The sequence below is a fragment of the Pseudonaja textilis genome, chromosome 3, assembly GCF_049901715.1.
Source record: "Pseudonaja textilis isolate UNSWEBS1 chromosome 3, rPseTex1.2, whole genome shotgun sequence".
Taxonomy (NCBI): domain Eukaryota; kingdom Metazoa; phylum Chordata; class Lepidosauria; order Squamata; family Elapidae; genus Pseudonaja; species Pseudonaja textilis.
The window spans coordinates 119,695,569-119,718,483 of NC_141992.1; the positions used below are offsets into that span (position 1 = coordinate 119,695,569).

General features: G+C 39.4%; 1 protein-coding gene across 3 annotated transcripts; it reads right to left on the minus strand.

The window, feature by feature from the left end:
- Positions 1 to 3,768: 3,768 nt before the first annotated feature.
- ZNF622 (zinc finger protein 622) lies at positions 3,769 to 20,143 on the minus strand. Of its 3 annotated transcripts, none has more exons than XM_026701053.2 (7): positions 19,654 to 20,143; positions 16,468 to 17,082; positions 15,067 to 15,324; positions 13,199 to 13,361; positions 10,893 to 11,005; positions 4,786 to 4,929; positions 3,769 to 4,047 (listed from the first exon to the last, which is right to left on the minus strand). In XM_026701053.2, exons 1-7 carry the CDS (start codon positions 19,685 to 19,687, stop codon positions 3,920 to 3,922), a joined length of 1,455 nt encoding a protein of 484 aa, XP_026556838.1. In that variant the 5' UTR covers positions 19,688 to 20,143; the 3' UTR covers positions 3,769 to 3,919. The 3 variants fall into 3 exon arrangements, with proteins under 3 accessions (XP_026556838.1, XP_087786848.1, XP_087786849.1); XM_087930722.1 differs by having other exon boundaries at positions 15,067 to 15,321; positions 19,654 to 20,097; XM_087930723.1 differs by lacking the exon at positions 19,654 to 20,143 and adding an exon at positions 18,518 to 18,994.
- Positions 20,144 to 22,915: the final 2,772 nt, after the last annotated feature.

A 22,915-nucleotide genomic window follows, 5' to 3' on the forward strand; every position in this document is an offset into this window, starting at 1 on the left:
TGTGTATTTACTTGTGCATGCTGAAAAGCACAGAGTGGGCTCCATACCAGGGATGGGATCTGACTGGTATAACTACCGAATCTGTTGCTATGCATCACACGCGCATGTGCGAGTCGCACAAGTCGCACGAGTGCAATTTACAACCTGCTGAGCTGCCTAGACAGCTGAGCAGTGCTGTGTGCGGGTATGCAGTGGTTGGAAAAGCTCTTTTTCCCTGCTTTTTCAACTACAGCTGTGTCGCACAAAGCAGCTGCGGTTGAAAAAGTAGGAAATAAAGGACAGGTAAGAGCCCGGGCAGACAGGTAGGCCAAAACAGCAGCAGACACAGAACTGGTTCTGTATCTGCTGCTCTTCAGAGCTACCGGTTCTGTAGAGCCGGACAGAACCGATAGAATCCCACCCCTGCTCCATACTCTGTATTTGGGGTCACATGAAGACAGAAAGGCCGAGAATATAACAACTTTCCATTCTACTACCTGTCTTTTCCAGTGGGGATATCCATTCAGTCTTTCTTTTGCTGCCTTCTCCCATCTTGTCAAAATTTGACCCATTCTGTTCCATTTTCCTGCTGATGGTCAGACACAGGCAGATGTCCAGAATCCCAAGCCCTTTTCATAATTTCTAATATTCTATTGAATAATAAAGGGGGAGATGAACTAAGCCACACGTTTTTTTTTAAATCAGTGGGGATATTAGTGCATTTTAAGATACTATATAATGCATCCTTAATAACTCTTTCCTAATCACTTTAATGCCTTTAAGGTTATTACAGGATGATATAGCATTTTCAGTACTTCTTGATAGTTTTCCAATCCAATATTGACAAGTACCTTGATTCAGTTTACAAGAGCAGTTCATGACAAATTTGATCGATGAATTCTATTACTCATGTTGCAGGACTTGACATGTTTTTTAATGGACTTGAATCACTGAATCCATCTTCTTCTAAGTAACAAAGAAGACAGTTTATATCCTTTCATTTTTTTAAAAAAACAAACCCTTCTGAGCTTTTAAAAAAAAAAAAAATACTGATCTTGCTGTTAGTCTTGTTGATGGTACTGTAGATTAGTAATTGTTAATCCTTTGGAAATCTGTTACTCTTGCAGAAGATAATCTAGTGTGAAAGAGGCTTAGTATTGCAATATGAATAATTTTGCAGAGATCTGTTGCTCATTTTTGAACAGTGCATTGATTAGAAGCCATTTTGGTATTTGATGCATGTTTGCAGTATTGAGTGTTTCAAGATTAGAGTGCTATATTCAGAAACTGGAGTGAATATTATGCAGTCATTGCTGTCTTGCAACAGAAAGAATTGACTTTCACATAGGTCAAACATGACTTTTTATCAGTTGAAAAAAGTGCTGACCAAACTCCCCAATCTTTAAAATTATATGAAGTGCAGGGGCAAAACAGGCATTAATAGTACACATCATCCTCCATAAAATACAAGTTACTGTGGATAAGGATTTCCAAATTTCCAATGGAATCAACTCAGCCTTTATAGGAAACAGAAACGAAGTATTCAGTATAACTTTGGGCTGACCCAGAAAGGTATTGCTTATGTTTGTTAAGTACAGGTGGCCCCTTGTTTAGCTAGCAGAATTCAGGCCAACAATTTGGTTGTTAAGTGAAATGGTTGCTAAGTGAAAAATTACACGACTGCAACTGTGCTTATGGTTTTAGTTCAATTTTCCTCCCCCCACCCACTTCTCCACCCTTTGGAATGCCCACTTGGCACTGGGATAATTAGCAAGAAGAGAATTAATGTATTGACACCCATTGGAGATTGCAAGAGAATAAGCAGGCAGAAAATGGGGAATACACACAGAAAAGAATATGCTAGCATTGGTATCTGCCTAGCAGGCTCAGAGCCCTGAGCCACTTTGGAGGCAAACAAAAGCTGAACATGTGAAATTGATTAAAGTCTTGTCTGTTATATGCAGAATGATCATGGGTGAGCACAACAGCAATGGTAACAGAAGTTATTTCCAACTTCCTGCCAGCTTCCCCATTGATTTTGCATGTGAGAAGCTGGCAGGGAGCATTGGAAAGCAAGTTCGTATGACCATGGCTGACTTCAGTGGTGCTGTAGGTAGCCCCATGGGTTCTGGATTTTGGAAGCATTAGGTTACTGCCTTTGAGGTAACGTGGTTCAAAAATGTTTGCCCTATGATGCACCATTTTGCCCAATTGAAGGTTAGAGACAGGAGTTTTAGTAAGGTATTTGTAACTTTCCAGAATCAAAGTTCTAATCACCCATTTGTTATTTATTCATAAAACATACAAAACTTGAATTTAAAGCATCTTTTGCAAAGGATTGAAGGATACGCACCCAATTTTCAGACTTGTCAATCCAAAGGTTCCTAATAGCTTAAAAGCAATTAAAAAGCAATTCCCAAAACTAATTAGAAAAGTATGTGAATCCAGTGTCCTTTTGAAGACACCAACTGTGATTGAGCAAAATGGCTATTTCCTTGTCTCAGAGCTCTAAATTTGCTAGAAACCAATGTCTTATGCTCTCCTTACAAGGAGCAATTGTCTGGAGCACTTTTGTGTAATTTAAGTCTTTACTTTGTCCGCAGAGGAGCTACAGCCAGTTTTCTCACTGGTTCTTTATTCTATCACTGTCCTTGTCTTCGTTTTTTGCAGAGGTTTCTTCAGTCTGCCATTTCTTCCCCAGAGGTCCCTAGGACTATACGATTTTTCATGACAATATATAGCATACTGTTTAAAAGGGAAATGTTCTGCAAAGGATAGAATTCTATTGAAATGGATGCAAATGTAAAAAACTGTCATGTCAAGACTGTATTAAGTATTATATTCAGAGGTCAGGCAGATCCATCTCCTGATAAGTCACATTCTCCCTATTTTTTCTCTTTTTCAGCAACATAATTTGACTGTAATAAATGTTAACTGTTCACACAGTCATTTGGCAATGAGAAAGGTCACTTATGATATAGTCTCATATGGTACTGCTTGAAAAATGTCCTTCTAGACAAGATGTCTCTTTCTAACCAATTATCCAAGACTGTTCAGTTAGTTTAATTGGAAGATGTATAAACTCGCCTGTTTTAAATTAGATAGTAGTATACAGATGTGCCTTCTACTTTCAGTAAAATCGTCGTATAAATGCAGCATTAAGTAAGACTCTGTAAACCGCTTTGAGGGCTGTAAAGCACTATAATGCGGTATATAAGTCTAAGTGCTACTGCTATTAAGTTCATTATGAGAATTGTCACTACCCAATATATCAGACCATGCTGTGGCAATTTGTCTAAGCACAAGGGTCTCCAGCATTTTGGGGCTAGTAGCCTTAACCGGAATTTTGGAATATTGCATCCCACTGGCACTTTGAAAAAGTGATTGTGGAGAGGATCTTGCCAATTATTGTATAAAACACTGATTTCTCAGAAGATAAGTTAATGAAATTGTTCCCACAACCCCTTCTAGCCATCTGGAATGTTTTATTACCTCAAATTACCTTTGCGAATAGCAGAGAACTGCTTGAATGCTGTGTTTAATAGTGCAAGGCAGGCAGGCACCAATTCAAACTTATTCTTAGTGAATTTCCAATTAGATGACGTTTTAATGCAATAATGGTTTACCAACCAGTATGCAAAATAGTTCACGAAACTAGAATGTGTGAAATGGTTCCAAGTGTTATGCCAGAACGATGCATATTATCTGAAATCCCCAGAGAAGAGCTACACTTTAAACCCAGCTACATAGAGCAGATGATTGGGATACAATATTGTCACCAAATTACAATACATTTTATGCATATGCTTTATTGAGCAAGTCTGATTGACAACATTCAACTGAAATATTTGAAATAGCAGCCTAGATGCAACCACTGGTAAGTCATCAGCTATACGTTTGCGGCATCACTACTCCAATGCTGAATATTATGATTATGCTCTTAGAACTGGACTTGTGAGCGGAAATGCATCTGCTTTGTAATGTTATTTTGCATGCTAGTTTTCAGCATCCATTTTGCTTTCATCCTTTGAAGGTACTGCATGTCACGTTCGCGAGCCAGAGCTGCTCCTGCATTAATGGAGAAAGAACCAATATCTGAATTTCACCAAAAAGCATAATTATTTTCAAAATGAAAAAAGTTGCTTAAACCTGCTATGAACTCTGCAAAGGAATATTGTGTTCTCCATAATGTCTGTCACTTTTGAAATGCAACTACTTATATACCTTAAATATTCACAAACATTTTGAAATTGTCCTGTATGGAGTTTGTCTATTGTTCTGGTCCTGCTTACTGAACAGCATAGTGACTATCTAGTTCAATGTTCTGTTTCCAACTGTACTTACTGTACTGTATTTCTGAGAACTGAGCTATCAGTAGAATTCTGTAACATTTTTTTGCAGAATAACCATGAGGGGAAAAGGATTCTACCAGCACCCAGAGTAAGTAAAGGGAAAGGCGCACAGATAAATAAGAGAAAACCCTCTTAGAATATAGTTTTGCTTTCACCATGCTGAATTTTCACCTTGTATAAGCAAACAAGGAAGAAGGGGGACGGAAGAACTGGCAACTTGAAGTTATATGCTAAAACATGAATTAAAAATGTGTAAGTTCTTGAAAATGTGACATCCAGTTTGAAATGTGAGAGAAGCATTCTGTCAACATCAGTGTTTAGATTTAACTACTTTCAGGAACCTCAAGGAGAAGCTTTTTATTATTTACATATTTTTACTTGCAAAGATGTTAAAAACAATGAAAAAGCAAGCTAGAAGGACACTGATGTAAATACACTGCTTTTATCTGCCCACCTGAGTTGCTTGTCCAACCAAGGGCTTTATATTGTTGCAGCACTCTGCCCACTGTCTGTTTATTTCTGGAAACCGCTACTGCTCGTGAAGAACCAAATCGCTGCTTGTAATATCTCATCAAGGAACGGTGACCAATCCTGGCACCTTTATTAAAAAACCAACATTCATATATTAAAGTAATAAAAGATATAAAATACCTTTTTTGTTATAATAGGAGTATTTTGTCTCTAGCTGAGGAATATTCTCTTTCCCAAAAGCATGTAATTGCAGAAGTAGCTGGAAATTCACAATGGAATTCTATGCCCACAGAAAAAGGAAATTTGATGAGAACTGCTAGATTTCATTTGGATTCCAATTCTGAAAGCTGATCAATTTCTTTGGGACCTTTGAGCCTATAGTGAGATTTGTCTTGTAATTATTTTTTATTAAAGATTGTAAATTGCAATAGTAAAAAGTCTATAGTGAGATTTGGAAAAATAGCTCCTAGTTTTTACTGATGTTAACTTTTCCTTCAAAACCTGGGATGAAATATGCAGGCACAACAGATCCCTCTGAGGAGATAAATTCTAGAGAAATAACTTCAGGGCTTTGAAAAGTAGGCTACTTTAAATTCTTTGTTTTAATTAAGTTATAGACCTGTGACACATTTTTGTTTTAAAAGAATAAGATTGGCTGCAAGGAAATGAAAGATTCAATATTCTTCCCACAGCAGTCTAATGGAAATATTCTAATATAGTGTCCTGTGATAAGAAAGTAGATTTGTCAATCACTCATCCATTTTTATGTGCACTTCACCATTTTATGGGGAAACAAAATGTAAACACAATATATTATTTTTCCAAAACAGTTTAAAGAGCTGAATCACACCGAAGTGTCACTATAGTCAAAATGGAGAATCACACTTAAATGGAAGTAACAAAAATATTCATAGATTAAAATCTTTCTCTTTCCTTATTACTGCGCCCACCCCCCTCCAAATTTCTTTCAAAATCATTTGGAAAAACAGCCATGAATTACAATTAATCTAAGACTACTACAAGCCAAAAGCACGGAAAAGTCTTTGCATTATTAGAAAACATCAGCTTCCCTCCATTTTATATCTGAGAAAGTTGCTATGCATCAAACATAATTTAAGGTCAGATGAATGAATGAGTCATTGTTGGTAAATGTGGCCATGCAGAGACCTGACAGAATAGTATTCCTGCCCATGTGAATATGCAAATATGTGATTGAGAAATATCTTTTTTAATGATAAAAAACAAGTCTCTAGCAACATGAGTCAAAAGGCCTATAGCAATATGTTTTATATCAATGTCTTGATCCTAATGCTAAGGTTATTTCTTATGCTACATTATTTATGTATTTAATTTCTATATAACATTTGCCAATGTCATCACTTCTAAATATAAAATGCAATACAATAAGCAATTAAAATATTTTAGAGCATATAAACTAGTAATTATGAATAATGGGGCTTTATCAAGTATAATAAGAATAACACAACAGGCTGAATAAAATACATTTTCAAGAATAAAGTTCCAACTATGTATTATTTATTCCAGAGGATATGAGTAATGCCCCATGGATTCTTTAAAAGAAAGAAAGATTCCTGCAGTAAAATGTATTCCAATACATAATATACCATATGTTTGGAATCTCTTTTGTTTACAGGGAACATAACCATTTACTTTATTTCATGTGTATCTCTGCTTTATCAAGGTATTTTGAGATCAACTGTACCAAACGGTAATCCTATACCTTCTTATCTCCAAAATGCTTTTCAGTTAATTGTGAAAAAAATAAAGGTAAGAACGTCAACATTCAATGTTCTGTGTTAGTTCATCCAGATCATTTTAAATTTTGAAGAACAAAGTTTTAAAAATGTTATATAAATCACTTCAGTTTCTGCTATTTTAAGTATAATGCTTTCTCATCTATTAACCCAATACTCTAGCATCTACGTAATTCCAATTTGTTTGCAGGGGCAGACCTGCTTCATGTCTTAGCAGAAATGTGTACATCGAATCACTCCTGCTGAATTTGTGATGTAGGGAAGGAGGGGAAAAAATCTTTATTCATCAGATAGCACATTGGAAGCCAAAGAAACAATTCAGCACAAGGCAGCTCTTAGGGGTCTGTATGGAAATTATCAAGCCAAATTCTGCAAAACAATTATATCACTCTCAATATGTCCACTAGAAGAGTTTACACAACACACTTACCATCGTTTCTAGTTAAAAGTATCCAGATGCAAGTCCCATCTGGTATCCTTCCCTGACCCCTATGATTAAAAACAAGCTGCCCATATGTTATTCAAAAGGGTGGCATATTGCATGATTTGAAAAACTAATCAGCAAAAGGAACTTCAAATAAAGAGATTCTTTTTTTTTTTTTGCTAGCAAGGGCAAAGTGCCACAGGCAGATAAAAATAACAATCCAATGGAGTCTGTTTTTGAGCAGCCTGGGTGAAGACAGGAGCTGGCACAATGGCACACTTACAAATTATAGTAAGGAGATCATATAGATGCAGTTAAAGTTATTTTTTTCATAACACCCAGTCTTCTGAGAACATTTGGTACTTGCAAATTATTTGTTTCTTTATTAATTTGCTTTATAAGGCTGCCCAACTCATAAAGCAATCAATCCTGAATAACTTATAATTATACAGAAGCATGAAAACAAAAGAGTTAGAAAAAGAAACCAGCAAACATGTGGATATCAAGAACAGAATGAACCAAAAGGAAACTAAGCAGGCCCAAAATTATACAGTCTCTGCAAAAAAACTTGAATTCTGAATGGGTTCATCCAATGCCTGAGCAAAGAAACATGGCTTATGGAAAGCCAGCAGGGTCTGAGCCATCCAAACTTCAGAGAGAGTAATGGGCAGGTGCTGTGAAAATGGAAGTACACCTCTGTCCACTCCTGGTAGTCTGGTTTCAGAAAAGGAGCCTGAAGCACACTCATCCTTAAGGATCTTATGGGACAGACAAATGAAGACAATTTAACTGTCTTTTAGTTATCTTATTTAAAACTACTATATAACTGCCATACTGTATATCAAACTCTGGACAACTATATTCACAATTCAGTACCTTAAAGGGACTTTATAGGTGATAATCAGCACACCGAATTAAATCCAGAAATCTATATATAGGGAGTCAACCCAGCTCACAGAGCTCTGGTGTTCATGAATGTACCAAGGTATGCCTTTTATTTATTTGTGCCACCATATTGTGAACTAATAAGAGCTTCTGGGTAGTTTCCAGGGCAGTCTCATGTAAAGTGCATTACAAATATTCAAATAAGACTCCTATATCCAAAAAAGAAGTGACCTAATGATCTAATTATTGCATGAAAAGTAGAACTACAGTTACTTAGGATATCTATAACCCATTTTTTTTCAATAATTAACCCAAGGCAGTGCAGACAAACTTCCCTAGACAGTCTCCCATTAAAGCACTGACCAGATCCAGAGATGCTTAGTTGTTGCTTTAGGTACCAGTTCATATGCTGGATCACATTTGGAAAAAAAAAAATCAGCATTTTAAAGTCCACTGAAATCAACAAGGCCTTGTTTTAATTGTCTGTGACAGTTATGGATTACAATTCCTGGCATTTAGGAAATGGTTATTCATACAGGAGATACCTTTTTTACAGGAGATACCTCTTCAGATTAAAGACAATGCAAACGTCTTTATCGATAACTTTTTTCTGGTGAGATAATTAGTGTAAAAAGAAAATGAGGGAATAGAGAAATGGGTCCAGAATAATGTTACTCTTACAAAATAGTTGCTGGCCAGTCCCCTTTATGAAGGGGCTCTCTCAAATGGATCTCAATTTTCTCTAGGCTGCTAACTGAAAAACCAAAGGATTGTTTTTCTGCCAGTATCCAACACTTAGATTAGCATTTCTCAATCTTACCAACCTTAAGATGCGTGCATTTGAACTTCTAGCATTCCAAAGGCCATAACCTTGTCCTAAACCAGTGGTTCCCAAAGTGGGCGGCACCATGCGGTGGGATGACTTAGATGGCCCCTAAGAGGCAAGGGGGGTGGCAGAGGAGTGCTGGAGGTGGGCCCTCGCAGGGCGCAATTCAGCTTCCCCCCCACCCCACTTGCCTGGCTTGCTGGTGGCCGAGAGGAAGGCGAGCCACGGCTGATCCTTTGCTGCTTGGGTCATGCCTGGATTCTCCACAGCTGCTGGGTCTTGTCTACTAGGGGCGGCAGTTGGACCTTGCATGCTAGGGGCATCCCTTGCCTGCCGCCCCTTCCCCTGCCACCTGCCAGCCTGCATGCTCTGACTGAATGCGCCCGCCGCTGTGAGAATGATGCGAATCAAGCTTCACGAGAGCGGATCTTCCACCCATGGAGCTTGCATAGCGGTGGCCCGCACATGGCCAAAAAGCTTGGAGGGGCCACTGGCAGAGTGGGATGCAGACGGCATAACCCTCATGCTTCCTGGTTGCCCCAGCAGCTGACAAGATGTGGGCTGGCGGGGAGCCGAGTAGCGATGGATCTCACCTTTCCCTCTGCCATCAGCCACGGGAATAAGGCAAGGCAGTCAGGAAAGCCCAAACCGCTGTGGTGGGCGAGGCTGCAGATTCGCTTGAAGTTCCTAGCCCTTTCCCCAAAAGAGGGAGGGGTGGAAGTCCTGCCTGCAACCCCTTTGTTGGACCCAGAAGCCTTGCCTGCCGGCTATTCCGGGCAACTCAGGACCGGGCATGAACAGAGAATCACGCCTGGTCCCTGAGACTCTGGGAGACTCGTCACGAGCGACACTGCCGGGTGACTACCTTGCTGGAAGAGTGTGTGTGAGTGTGTGTGTGTGTTTCAGATGGGTCTCCTAGCTTAGGAGGAGAGCGCAAAGGAAGAAGGGAAGAGACAGAGAAAGAGAGAGAGGGAAAGAGAAAGAAAAAGAGAGAGAGACAGAGAGGATGAGACAAGAAAGTAAGGAAAGAAAAGGGAAAGAAAAAGGGAGAGAGAAAGTAAGAAACAGTAAGATAAGGGATAGACAAAGAAAGAGGGAGGATGGAAGGAAGAGACAAAAAGAAAGAAAAAAAAAAGAAAGAAAGAAAGAAAGGGAGAGAGGGAGGAGGAAGTGAATGAGATATCTAGTCCAACCACCTGCTCAGCAGGGTTAGAAGTGTGTGTGTGTGTGTGTGTGTGTATGGCTGTCAAAACTCCAAAAACAGGTCAAGTAGTTCTGGGATGGTCAGTCATAAATTAGAACACTTGCTAAGCAACCAGCCATTAAGAGAGGACCACTTGTATTTGGTTTGCCAGTTACATGGCCACCTGGTCACGCCCACCCAGTCACATGATCACCATGCCCACCTGGTCACGTGACCAAGCCATACCCATCCAGCAAGCCATGCCCACCCAGTAACGCAACCACTAAGGTACACCCACAAATTAGGCCACGCCCACATAACTGGTTAAGAAATTTGAATCCCACCCCTGGGTGGGAGGCACTGAGGATGACTTTGTTGCACCAAGGTGCGGTAGACTGAAAAAGTTTGGGAACCACTGTCCTAAACCAAATCTACTCTTACAGCAGTTTCCTGTGTTCTGCAATGGAGGGAATAGATACAAAAGTGTACTTTTTTTAATAGGAAGGCAGATCACCAAGCAAGAAATCTAGAAGCCATATATATGTATTCCTGTAGCGATGTGGTGGCTCAGTGGCTAAGACGCTGAGCTTGTTGATTGAAAGGTCAGCAGTTTAGTGGTTTGAATCCCTGGTGCCACATAATGGGGTGAGCTCCTGTAACTTGTTCCAGCTTTTGCCAACCTAGCATTTCGAAAGCACATAAAAATGGAAGTAGAAAAATAGGGACCACTTTTGGTGGGAAGGTAACTGTGTTCCATGTGCCTCTGGCGTTTAGCTATGATGGCCACATGACCACGGAGATGTCTTCGGACAGCGCTGGCTCTTCGACTTTGAAATGGAGATAAGCAACCTTCCTCTAGAGCCAGAAACGACTAGCACGTATGTGCGAAGGGAACCTTTATCTTTGTCCCAGACTAGCAGCTACATCCTTCTAAACTGCAGTAACAAAAAGCTAGCTTTGCAAGACAATCATGGCTCATTTTCATAGTGTCACGTACCTGAAGGTAAAATCAGTTCCATAGTTTCATCATCATAGTCCAATTTCTTTTCTGATGGCAGTTGTTCAGACATCTCTACATCCTCCCCTTCTTGGTAATCAGGATAACTGCTCCTATAAAAGAAAAGGGTCAAAATTTTGCCTTTAAACATGAGAAGATACTGTCTTAAAATTTAGCTGTTAAAATAGCTGACTCAGTTTGAAAATGAAAATCTTCTGCCTCGGAGAAATACTGTATAACTGTGGGAGCTTTGAGGCCAAGGAGAAAAACAGTTTGCTTAAGATGAAAATACATGTATCTGTCCTAATCCTGCTTCTTGGGGAATAATGCATTTAATTAAGGACCAGCACTTTTGCTTCCTCTTCTCACTGAGTGGTTTCCATCCTATTGGTCATGAAGCTGCACTATAGAAGATTGTTGTGTGAATCTTGATCATTAAAATTAGAGCCTTATTAACTCTTTTCCTTGCACCATGTATTTTATCATGGTGAGACTAAGATCTATTTATTTTTATCCTACCTTTATTATTTTTATAATTTAAGGCAGTGAACATACCTAGGGATTATTAGAAAAGGGACTGAAAAGGAAACAGCCAATGTTGTCATTTATGGTATGGCTGGAGCAGAATAATATATATTAGTCTGGTGAAGACATTTATAAAAGTGCAGAATACAGCTGAAAAAAGTACAAAATAATTCAATCAAAACAATATGTCAGTTTGACACACTCCCAAGAAAGAAAAGGCTAGAAGAGTTAAGATCGTTAGCCTAGTAAAAGGCCTATAAAGGGCAACATGATCAAGATGTATAAAATTATATATGGCATGAAAAACTGGCTCAAGGTAAGTTTTTTTTTCCCTTGTTGTAAGCAGCAGGACCTGGGGTTTTCTTAAGCCACTGGAGAAGTGGTTATTCAATAAAATTGATCAGAAGGAAATTTAGAAGAGACAAACAAACAAAAAACTTCTTCATAGGGCTCAGACCAGGGATTATATGTATTATTGATCTGTGAGACACTCCTTGTAACTCCTTCATTATATAATTATTATTATTGTTATTCCATAATTGCTTTGAATAATCAGAAATAGATTGCCAGTGATATTATTTTTCCAAACAGATGATTCAAATGCAATGTAATAATCCTAGGAAAAAATGATTCCTGAAACAGCACTAGTAACTCTAAAAGAAAGTAAAAGCATACCAGATGCCTTTTCTGCTATGGCTCCTGCCCTTTGGAACAATATGCGCCCACCCTCCTGGTCTGCTGTAAGAGCCTCAAAACCTTGCTCTGCTGATTGTCCTGGGTCTTCTATGTTGGATGTAGTTCGTGGACTAGGAAAATCCCACCTCCGCTTTGTAGTATTCTAGTTTTTAACTTATTTAACTTCTGTCCATGTTAAACTTTAACGTGTTAATGTTTTCTATCTTTGTTTTTATGATGTTGATAAGCTGCCCAGAGTCACTTGACAGTGAGATCGGAGAAATAAAATAAAATCACACTGGCAGGATTACATGTAGATAATGTGCAACCTTGCTCTCACCCCAGTGACTTGGTATTTTATATGTAGGGAATTAATGTGGGCTCTTCCAATTTAATCTAAAAGAATACAATTGTAGCAAGACTGGACAACGTGCTCTTCTAGTCTTGTTTAAATCGTACTGCATCCATATTGTGGGGCAAAAGAACAAGGATCTTGTAGAATACAGATTTAATGAATGTATTTTAATCAGGGACACAATATCCTTGACTAAGCCATTTCCTTCCTACTAAATAAGCCATCAGCATATTGTTCAGTATATTTATAATTCATGTAAAAGAAGAAGAAATGTATATACCCCACCTGACTTCTCAAAATGCAGGCAGACAGAATGAAGATGTGCCTCCAAGTTTCAAAAGGCCAGTTCAAATGCTGTATTACTGAATGTGTTGAATCTACAGTGACAATTATCTAGACAACTGTAGGAAACGCAAGGTCTACAAGCAGACACAATCCCAGACACTGCTAGGAAGGAAGCTCAATTCTCCTAGAGCGAGGCAGAGTTGTAAGCAAAGAGGGCCACTTTACCTTGAACAGCTTCGCTGTGGGTCCCATTGGTAAAACCATTGCTGTACGTTCCTTGTGATCCCCAAGTGACTGTTTGTCACAGGATAGTAGCACTAACTTAGAACGTAGCCTTATAAAATTTTGGTCATCCATAAGCAAATTCATCACATACATCGCCCCAAGCCCAGGACTTGGGCCATCACTGTCAGATTTTTACCTAGGCCAAACATTCCATGTTTTTCACCAACAATGCAACTCCTACCTGAAATCATAGAAGTCTGCAAATTCCAAAGCAGCATCTCCCTCAATGAAGAGCTTGCAATGGCTTTTGTCATTCATATGTGCCTGTACAGCTTTAGTTGTGTAGAAGGACTTCCCCTTCTCATTGCACCACAGACAGATCTTCCCAACCCCAATCTTCTCTCCTGAGCATTGAAAGAAAAGAAATAAGAATTGACCTTTGAGCTTACATGGCTTTGAAATATTAATATTAATCTTAACATTTAGGATCAAACTACTTTCTGTTCTCACTGCTACTGCCAAAATCTCTACTCAGCTTTTCCACTGGCCCTGCATTCCCCACCTTCTTTTACATATCATGGAACTACTCCAACATCTTTTGACAAAACAATAGATTTGCAGTCTACCAATGGCTTCATTGTTAATGATTAGAAATCTATTTATCATAAAAAAGGCACCTATAACATCAAAGGCAACTATGAACAAGTACACGTAGTCCTCAACTTACAACCACAATTGAGCCCAAAATTTATGTTGCTAAGTGAGAAATTTGTTAAGTGAGTTTTGCCCAATTTTAAGACTTTTCTTGCCATAGTGGTTAAGTGAACCACTCCAGCTGTTAAATTAGTAACATGGTTGTTAAATGTATCTGGTTTCCCCATTGACTTTGCTTGTTAGAAGGACATAAAAAAGTGATCGCATGACCCCAGCATACTGCAACTGTCATAAATGTGAGCCAGTTGTCAAGCATCCAAATAGAAATCACATAACTATGGAGATGCTGCAATGGTCGTAAGTGTGAAAAATTGTCATAAGCCACTTTTTTCAGTGCTGTTGTAACATTGAACAGTCACTAAGTGAACTGTTGCATGTCAAGGAATACCTGTAAAATAAGGATGAAACGATCTATGTTCCAAACTTGGCCAAGTCCCAGTCAAGGTTCCTTGTCAAGAAAAGGAATGGTCATCACAGATTGTATGTATTGTATGTATTGCAAAAATAACTTCCGTTTCCCGTGATTAACATTATTTTCGCATTAAGCTTTTCAGCTGAACATGACAGCTTACTAGAACCTCTGATGCAGGTCCATTCCACCAGTGAGAGGAACAGATATAATTGTTTTGTAACCAGTATCTATACACTATACAAGGTTATAATTGTCTTTGCCAAGTAATGCAATCATAAAGCACAATATCATGCGACTGGGTCATTTAGCAACAGCAATTCTGGCAGTCCTGGTTGCCATTATCAAGTGAGGACCTCATGTGACTACAACTTCTGACTTCCTGCCAGCTTTCCCATTGACTCTGCTTGTAGGAAGCCAACAGGAATATTGGAAATTGTGATCATGGGACCACAGGGGTGCTGCAACAACTGGAACTACAAGAACTGGTTGGAAGTACCATTTGTTCAACTGTGCTAAATTTTTATGGTTGCTGAATGATTGGTTGTAACCTAAGGTCTATCTGCAGGTGCAATTTACACAAAACCTATAGGTATACTTTCCAATGTGTTTGTGCTCAACCCCATTCTGATGTAAGATCAAGTTTACTAAAGAGCATTAAATTCTAAGAGAAAACCCAACAGTCTACATCAATATAGAATAGTCTTTATTTGGAGAGGTCAACTTCTGTCCAACAAGATGACAACTTATCCTATTTGATATCCATTTAAGATGCCATTCAGAACAACTATAACATAGCTGATGTTAAAAATGCCATTCAGATTATTAAGAAAATGTGATTTAAAAAAAATTGCCATATTTATTAATCAGTTATGTATAAGAAGAATAAAACACTGAGAGAAATTACATATACATCTTTCTTAAAAATCAGTAACAACGTTTATGTATTTACGTGGGGCGGGGTGGTGGTGGTCTGACAGACTTACCCAAATACTTGATCAATCCTCTGAAATCTACAAGATATTCTATGTCTGGAATGAAAAAACTATGGGCTTTTGTCATGTGGGCCACATTCTTCATGAAACAACTTGAATGGTGAGAACAGAATAAGCAGTTTGTTATAGGAATTGCCTCAGGTTCAGCCCCATCTTTCTCAGGTACACTGCTTTCTGCTTGATCTGGGTTTTCCTCTACCTCTTCTTCAGACTCTATGTTTTCATCTGAGTCTATATCCTCCCAACCTTCTACAAGAAATCAGAACAAAACTTTAACCTGGTTTAATTGCATTAAGATGAGGCATGTCAACAATTCAATAAAGCAGCATGCTACAAGATCTTACCATTAAGGATAATATCATGAACTGTTCTAATTTTGTTAAGAAAATGAATTTTTCAAAATCTCTTGAAAAACTTTGACACCAATTGCAATGTTTGACTTTAACCTTCAAGCTGTGCAGTCCCTTACCAGTTCTTCTCTGTGAAGTGTCATTTTCCTAAGATAATACATTAGCTTGAGTGCTTTGGAAAAATATATTCTAGTAGGACAGTGGTTTGAAAATTGAGAGAAAACCTTTTGTATTCTGGTTAAATTGTGGCTGCTTTAAAGAGTTGGCAACATGTACAACTCTTTAAAGCAGCCAATTTAACCAGAAGTATATAGCTAATCTCTGAAGCTGTCATGTTCCTGAAAAATGACACAGTTGCTTTAAAGACTGGAAAACAGGTGCTACATCTGTGAGCTCCCAAAATCTCTTTTGAAATCAAATTTATTAATCCTATATTCTAACTCAGATCAGTATAGCAGTGGTTAGTTTGGTGAATATTCTACATGATGGGTCAAAAGTCACTCATAAATTATATATCAACCAGCTAACAGAGGACAGGAAGCAACTTAGGCCCAATGAAAAAAAAGATTTCAACCAACATTACATATATTGATTCAATCATAACATAATGTAAAAATAAATCTAATTCTGAAGCAAAGAAATTCTTTTGCTTGTACCTTAAGAAATATTTCCTGTCATGTCTTCTAAATTGTATTTAGAGGACATGACAGGAAATATTCTTAAGGTAGAAACAAAAGAAAAGCCTTTTAAAACACTTTTTCTTTTTCACGGTACTTTGTATATTCTATTTTTTTTAAATGCAGGCCAATTATATCACATCATTCTTTTAATTAATATGCTTTCAATGCAGCAATCTTATGAATGTTTATCAAAGGTTATTGTTCAATAAGGATTATTACATAGCATATTGTATTCCATAACTCAAATATCTGATGCAAATCTGCTTGCAAAGTTTCAAACTGAACATTATATAGGGCTTCCTCCCAGCTACAAGATCCACATCTTAGTTTTTAACTTTAGTTTAGACTGCTTTTGCCATTACCTTCCTCCATATCTTCCTCCTTTCCTTCATCGTCAGACTGCTGTTGTGTCAGCCTCCTAGCCTGTTGCTCAAACCAGTGTAATCGAGGTGGCCTTTCCATGTGGTCTTTTCTCTGAAGAGAACTGCTACTTTCTTCCATGAAAGAACCACCAATGGCATCTGCAGACAGGGCAACCTTCTTTGGAGACGAGGATGGCTGAGCTTTGACAGCTTGCTGGATAGCAGTGTTCATAGCATCTTTGTTAACGTTCTCTTGAGCAAGGCCCTTCTCTAAATTCTTCTCATTCAAGAGTTCCACTTTCTTGCTGATAGCTTGGACCGCTTTCTTCTCAAGCTCCAAATGTTTCCTGGATTTCAGGTGGTTCGCATATGCGTTGAAATTGGAAAATCTCTTGCTGCAAGCCACACAATAAGTTGCAGTGGCCTTATTCTGTTCTTCCAGTCCTGCTCTTTGGGCTAGTACTCTTTCTTGAAAGTTCTCAGCAGTGACAGGGGGCATCTCAGCGACTTTTCTCTTTAGGTTATACCTGTGCCAGTCAGTCTTATAGTGGGCTCGCTGAACATCTGCATCCTTGATAGTTACTCGACAAGTGATGCAGGTATATGATGCTGGAGCTGGGAAGAAAGGAAACAAGAAAATACACAACAGAGATTGAACTGAGAGAAATTTGGCTTAATCAGTTAGCTTAGATATAAGCGTTCCCCCCGCCCTCCCCCCCAAGACTCTTGGGACTAGTCAGTTGTTGAACCAAAAGATAAATGTTTAATTTGCTTTCAGTTAGATAAGAAGAACTATTTGCCCTGGATACCTTTTTGGAGAACTTTAACAGGGATACTAGACATTTCCATCCTGGCTCTCTCCAGGAATACTGAACTACAGTTCCCATAAATTAGCCAGCACACCTGGCAATGGGAATTTAATGTTTTTGGAAGTTAAAGTTATATTATTTTAAGAAGTCAGGGGATAGATATTTTGTATGTCAAGAGATGTTTTCTAAGATTTTTTTTATTGTTGCAGGTCACTGCAGTTAATTTAAATTTAAGAATATGACAGAATTTGTTCAAGAATTCTTGAACCTCACAGATTTGGGGAAAAGGTCAGAGACAAACAATATAAAATACATATACCCACCAAATTAAAAAAAAAAACTACCAATAGAAATATCCTGTTCTGCTCTCTTACTTTGGGCTAGAGAAATCAAAGTTACTGCCAATTCTTGGTAAGACTATAGCTGGATGACAAATTGTATTAGACCTCATAGTTAAAAGGTTAAATTTCTCTTCTCAGCATTCAGCACTTGGCAACAGAAGATTCCAGATAGTCCTTGACTTATATCAGTTCACTTAGTGACCATTCAAAATTACAACGGTACTGAAAAAAGTGACCTGTGACCACTTTACAATCATTGCAGCATCCTCAGGGTCACATGACCGAAATTCAGATGCTTGGCAACTGACCCATATTTATGATAGTTGCAGTTTCCTGGTGTCATGTGATCCCCTTTTGGGACCTTCCAAGAAGCCAAATCAGTGGGGAAGCCAGATTCACATAACAACCAGTGATTCACATAAGAACTGTGGCAAGAAAATCATAAAATGGGGCAAAACTCACTTAACAAAGGTCTTACAGAAGTCATAAATGGAAATAGTCGTAAGTGGAAGACTACCTGTATAAGGTACTAAGGTTAGTATCCCCAGTAATAAACACAAAGATGTATCTTAGAACACAACAGTTCACACCACTTCTTCCTCTCCTCTCCACTCTACCCCCACATGGAGATGCAACTGTGCTTTCCATTAAAATCAACCCCAGGGGCCTCTGAGACACAGACAAGGCCCCATTTGAATTGCCACCCATTGAAGAAGTAAGTTTGGCACAAACACAGCCCCCTCTTATTGTACCCAGGACCAGGAGTACAGGTAATCACTTAGTGACTGTCTGAAGTTAGGCACTGAAAAAAGTGACTTATGACCATTTTTCAGACTTATTACCATTGCAGCATTCCTGTGGTCCTGTGATTTACACTCAGATGCTTGACAACTGACTTACATTTACGACGGTTGTAGTATCCTGGGGGACATGTGACTGTTGTGGTTTGCCAACAGCAGGTGCAGACGGCTGAGGTCTCTGACAGCAACGACTCGGATGAGGGGCTTGTGTGTGATGCAGGGATGGGGCTAGGACTATCGGAGAATGGGGTGCTGCCTTCGGAGGTTGTGGAGTCTGGCAGCAGTGACAAAGAGGACCCTGGAGAACCTGTGCTCAGTGCACGTGCACGCAGGGCTGCCTGAAGGAAAGAGCAGCTGAAGCAGCATAGGTGACTCAGGAGTAAGGCTGGAATTTGATGGCCCCTCCCATAAGGGATAAAAGCCAGCCTTTGGGGTTGGCTTCTTTGCAGGAAGCAAAGAAGTTCTTTCTACTCAGAGTCCTCGTTGAAGCCCTGCTTACTCCGGTTTGTTTTTTGAAACTTCTGGCTTTGGAGATTTATCTGCAATTAGTCTTTTGTTCTTGGCAGCCTTTCGCAACCTTGAAACGGCTTGCTCTTAACTGGGACAATTCGTTTTGAGTGACTCTTGGCTGTGAATGCACAGAATGCACAGCGCCGCACAAAAAAGGTTTGCTTTTATACATACTTCATGTTTGTTTGATTTGAACAAGGCTTGGGTCAGAACAGCGACCATCTTTTGTCACATTCCCACAAGCAAAGCCAATGGGGAAGCCAGATTCACTTAATAACGGCATTATTAAATTAAGAACTGCAGCGATTTACTTAAGAAAAGTCTGTAAGGTGGGGCAAAAAAAAAACAAAACTCAACTTCACAAACATCTCACTTAGAAATGTGTATTTTTGGGCTCCGTTGCAGTCGTAAGTTGAGGACTACCTGTAATAACGTTAGCGCAGTACGAGTACACTGTAGCTTGGCAAGACACCGCCATTAAAGTAAGGGGCCTCTACGGCCTGTCAACGTCAGGCGCGCCCTGTAACGGCCTGGGCGTGCTTTAACCTTGGCAACGTTAAGCCTGGAGGACTTCAACTCCCAGAATTCTTGCCAATTCTTGCCAAGGTTGGAGACCCCTGCTTTAAGGGTGCGCGTGATCCCTATCGAGAGGACCGAAGGCGGCCCAAGGGGAGGTGGAGGAGAAAGTAGGAAAGGTCCGCTGGGGCGCGCGCGTCTTTAGCCTACCTGGCGCTCCGAGGGAAGGCGTCACGTCGCTCATAGCCCGAGCCCCGCCGGGAAGCAGTTCGCCTGCTTGTAGGCCGAGCGGCAGCTCAGGACGGCCTACGGGAACTTAAAGCGGGTGAAGGCCTGGGAAACGGGACCCAGCTGCAGGAGAAGGCCGCTCGCTCCGGCTCAACATGCCCCGCGCGCTTCAGGACACGTGGCGTCCTCGCGCTGTTTCGAGGCGAGCGGGCGGGCAGGGTGGGGGGAAATCTCCGAACTTAAACGGCAAAGGCTCTCCCCCGCCTCCCCGCTTGAAGATACTCTTCTCGTTCCCGGGTTAGAGGAGCAGATGGGCCGATCAGGACTCTCCCGAACCTGCTTCCGCACTTGCCTCCCCTCTACAGGCCTGGAGGACCAACTGCTCTGTTATGATTGCGGTCACTTGTGTTTGAGCTCTGGACGAGGAAAGGAAAAAAGCATAGAGGCTTTTAGGAGCCGTTTGCGCGACTGCAGTTAGACTCATAGAGCGTTAGAGGGACTTTTGAGTTCTTAAGAGTGACAATTCGCCACGGCCAACCTCACCATGGCCAACTCGCTGTGGGACACTAATATCAAAGATATGGTGGAATAGATTTTTTTTAAAAAAAGGATGCAAAAGCAGGGACAGAATGAAATGCAAATGACAAAAATTAAAATATTTTTTATTTATTTTAAATAATTACATTGAATGGTTCAATTGACCCTTGCAAGCTGTCCCATTCCAAGGAGAGAAACCTTATTCTGACTTTCTCCTTGCTCCAAGGAAAATCGCCTCACAGTCCTTCCAACAACCTGCTGCGGGTCCTGCAATCTCTCCTCCCCCCCCGCCCACTTCTCAACTGCCTTTTACTTTTCCTCTCTGTACCCTGGCAAGCCATGTAGCTGGCAGAAGTGCAACCGGTGCAGTTCTCCTTGAGGCTGCCCTAGTTCCTTTCTGCCCCCCGAACTGCAAAACAAAGGAACGAGAAGGAGAACGAAAGAGGTGGGGTCCCCCACCCCCAAAGCATCACCCCCAATTCCTCCCCTCGCAGCGCATTTTCCTCGGACGTGGTTTTTCGTGGCTTGAGGGAATTTGGAGAAAAACGCGACAAATAGATCCGAGGTCGACCACACGGAGAGAGTGAAAGAGACCCAGAAGAGGATCACACATCTTTTTTCTTTGTTTTTAATATCAAAGAGTGACTGAAGACAATTATAATGATAAGGACCCCCCCACTCCGCAGTTAATTTTAAGGCTTTTCAACAGATGCTATGTGCAGGCTCACCTGTGGTCTTGAATTACATTTGCCTTAACTGAAAGTGTTGCCCACTTCAATCAAATCAAATTTGAATGTAGAAAATTGTTATTGCAATTGTGACCAGCATCTTACTCAAAGGAAATTCTGATTTGCTCCCTGGGCAACACTAATAAAATGAAATATGACATTTATTGCTGATTGGAAACTTCTTACAAACTTTTTGTGTAAAATGGAAATGAAGTTATGATTTATAGTTTCAATGATTAGATAGAATATAGAAACAAGTTATTTTGTAAACATAGTGTAAGAGATAAATTTATAATTGTACTCAGATGGTGTAAAGATCAGAAGCTACTTTTTCCATTTCTATTATTCTTTCACTTACTTTCTTTTTCTTGCACCTTTAACTTTCTCATTGTGTTCATTTCTTTTTCTTGCTTTACATTAATTTGTGTTAGCTTTTGTCTTCTTTTAAAAAGGAAAAGAAAAAAAGAAAATGATGTGGAGTGTTAAGTTGAAAGAAAATCTGGCTATATACAACCCTCATTTATCAAGTATCCAAAACTGGCACTGCACATCATGGTCAGCTGCATTTCCATAAATATTCTTACTGGCCTTTTAACCATAGAAGATTCCTGCTCTTAATGTCAGTAACCAGCCAAATTGGTGACATGTATGTTGATATCATAGTGCAAGTGTTGTATTTCACTGCCCTTTATTTCTCCTCCTCCAGAAGCTAAAATCATATTGTCCAGCATTTTGTGTCACATTTTGGCCAATTGGAAGAATTTAGGAAACTGACAGGTCTCAATGGAGGGCAATTGATCCTTCTGCTACCATTTCTCAGCAATTAGTATTGAAAGCTGCAGCCTATGTTTCAAGTATTAATAATCACTGTTACTGTAATATTCCATGACCCTGTTCAGTAACTTTTAGAACCATCACATTGACTAGTCACCATGTCTGCAGACTGCAAATTAGTTAATTTTGTGCTCTTTGAAAAGCATTCCTTTTGTTAGACCTAAATGAACAGGTGTTCAGTATTAGTGGATGATCTCAAGTTCTAATCCTGTGAGAGATTGAGAAACTTTTATCTCCACATTATTTATGGTTTTTGTAGGTTTCTGCCACGTGTCCTCCTTCATCCTAAGAATGTCTCCAAAACCCCAACTGTTGCAGTTTTCTCTCATAAGTGACCTGCTGCTGATCCCTAAAAATGTTAATAGGTTATCTTCGTATCATTTCTAGTTGCATCATATCCTTCTTAAGATGTGTACATACTGGTAATACTCAAAGTGTGCTCCCACTAGAGATTTATATAAAAGCATTAATTCTGCAGTTCTCTTCTAATGATTCAAAACATGGCATTATCAATCCTTCTCAGCAACTGTATGTTAACATTTTCATGAAACATTTTAAGCACACTATGATGCTAAGATTCATTTTCTTGTCAGTCACTGCCATATCAGAGATAATTATTTCATGTTTTTACAGATTTGATTTTATTAGAATATTTCACTTGAAGATTATTTCCACAAAAATATGCTTTGCAATTTACCATTTGTTGTTTTGCTATGAAGTCTAAGATACCATTCTTAATTTCAATTTGAATACAGTTGGATATACTTCAGAAAGAATTAAACAAGCTTCAGGCTTTGGAAGAAGCTACACTGAAGATTATGTTCAGATGTCTTTATCATGATGCACTGCTCATAAGTAGATGCATATTCAGAATACTCTTCCTACCAAGTCAAGCACATTGCAAGTAAGAATTTTTAAAAAGTGTGTGGAAGGGTGATGCAAACTCCTTGTCCCAGAAGTATCTTGTTTTTAAAGGTAAAGAGAAATATTACCCAACGCTTGCATACTAATATTATACTGTAATACCATTTGCTTAAAATCTGCCATATTTATGGAGTTAGCATCTTTAACCTTTTAAATTATTTAGAAGCTATAATCACTGTACATTTTCTAAAGTGTCCATTAAGCTTTCTTGAATTGGCTAT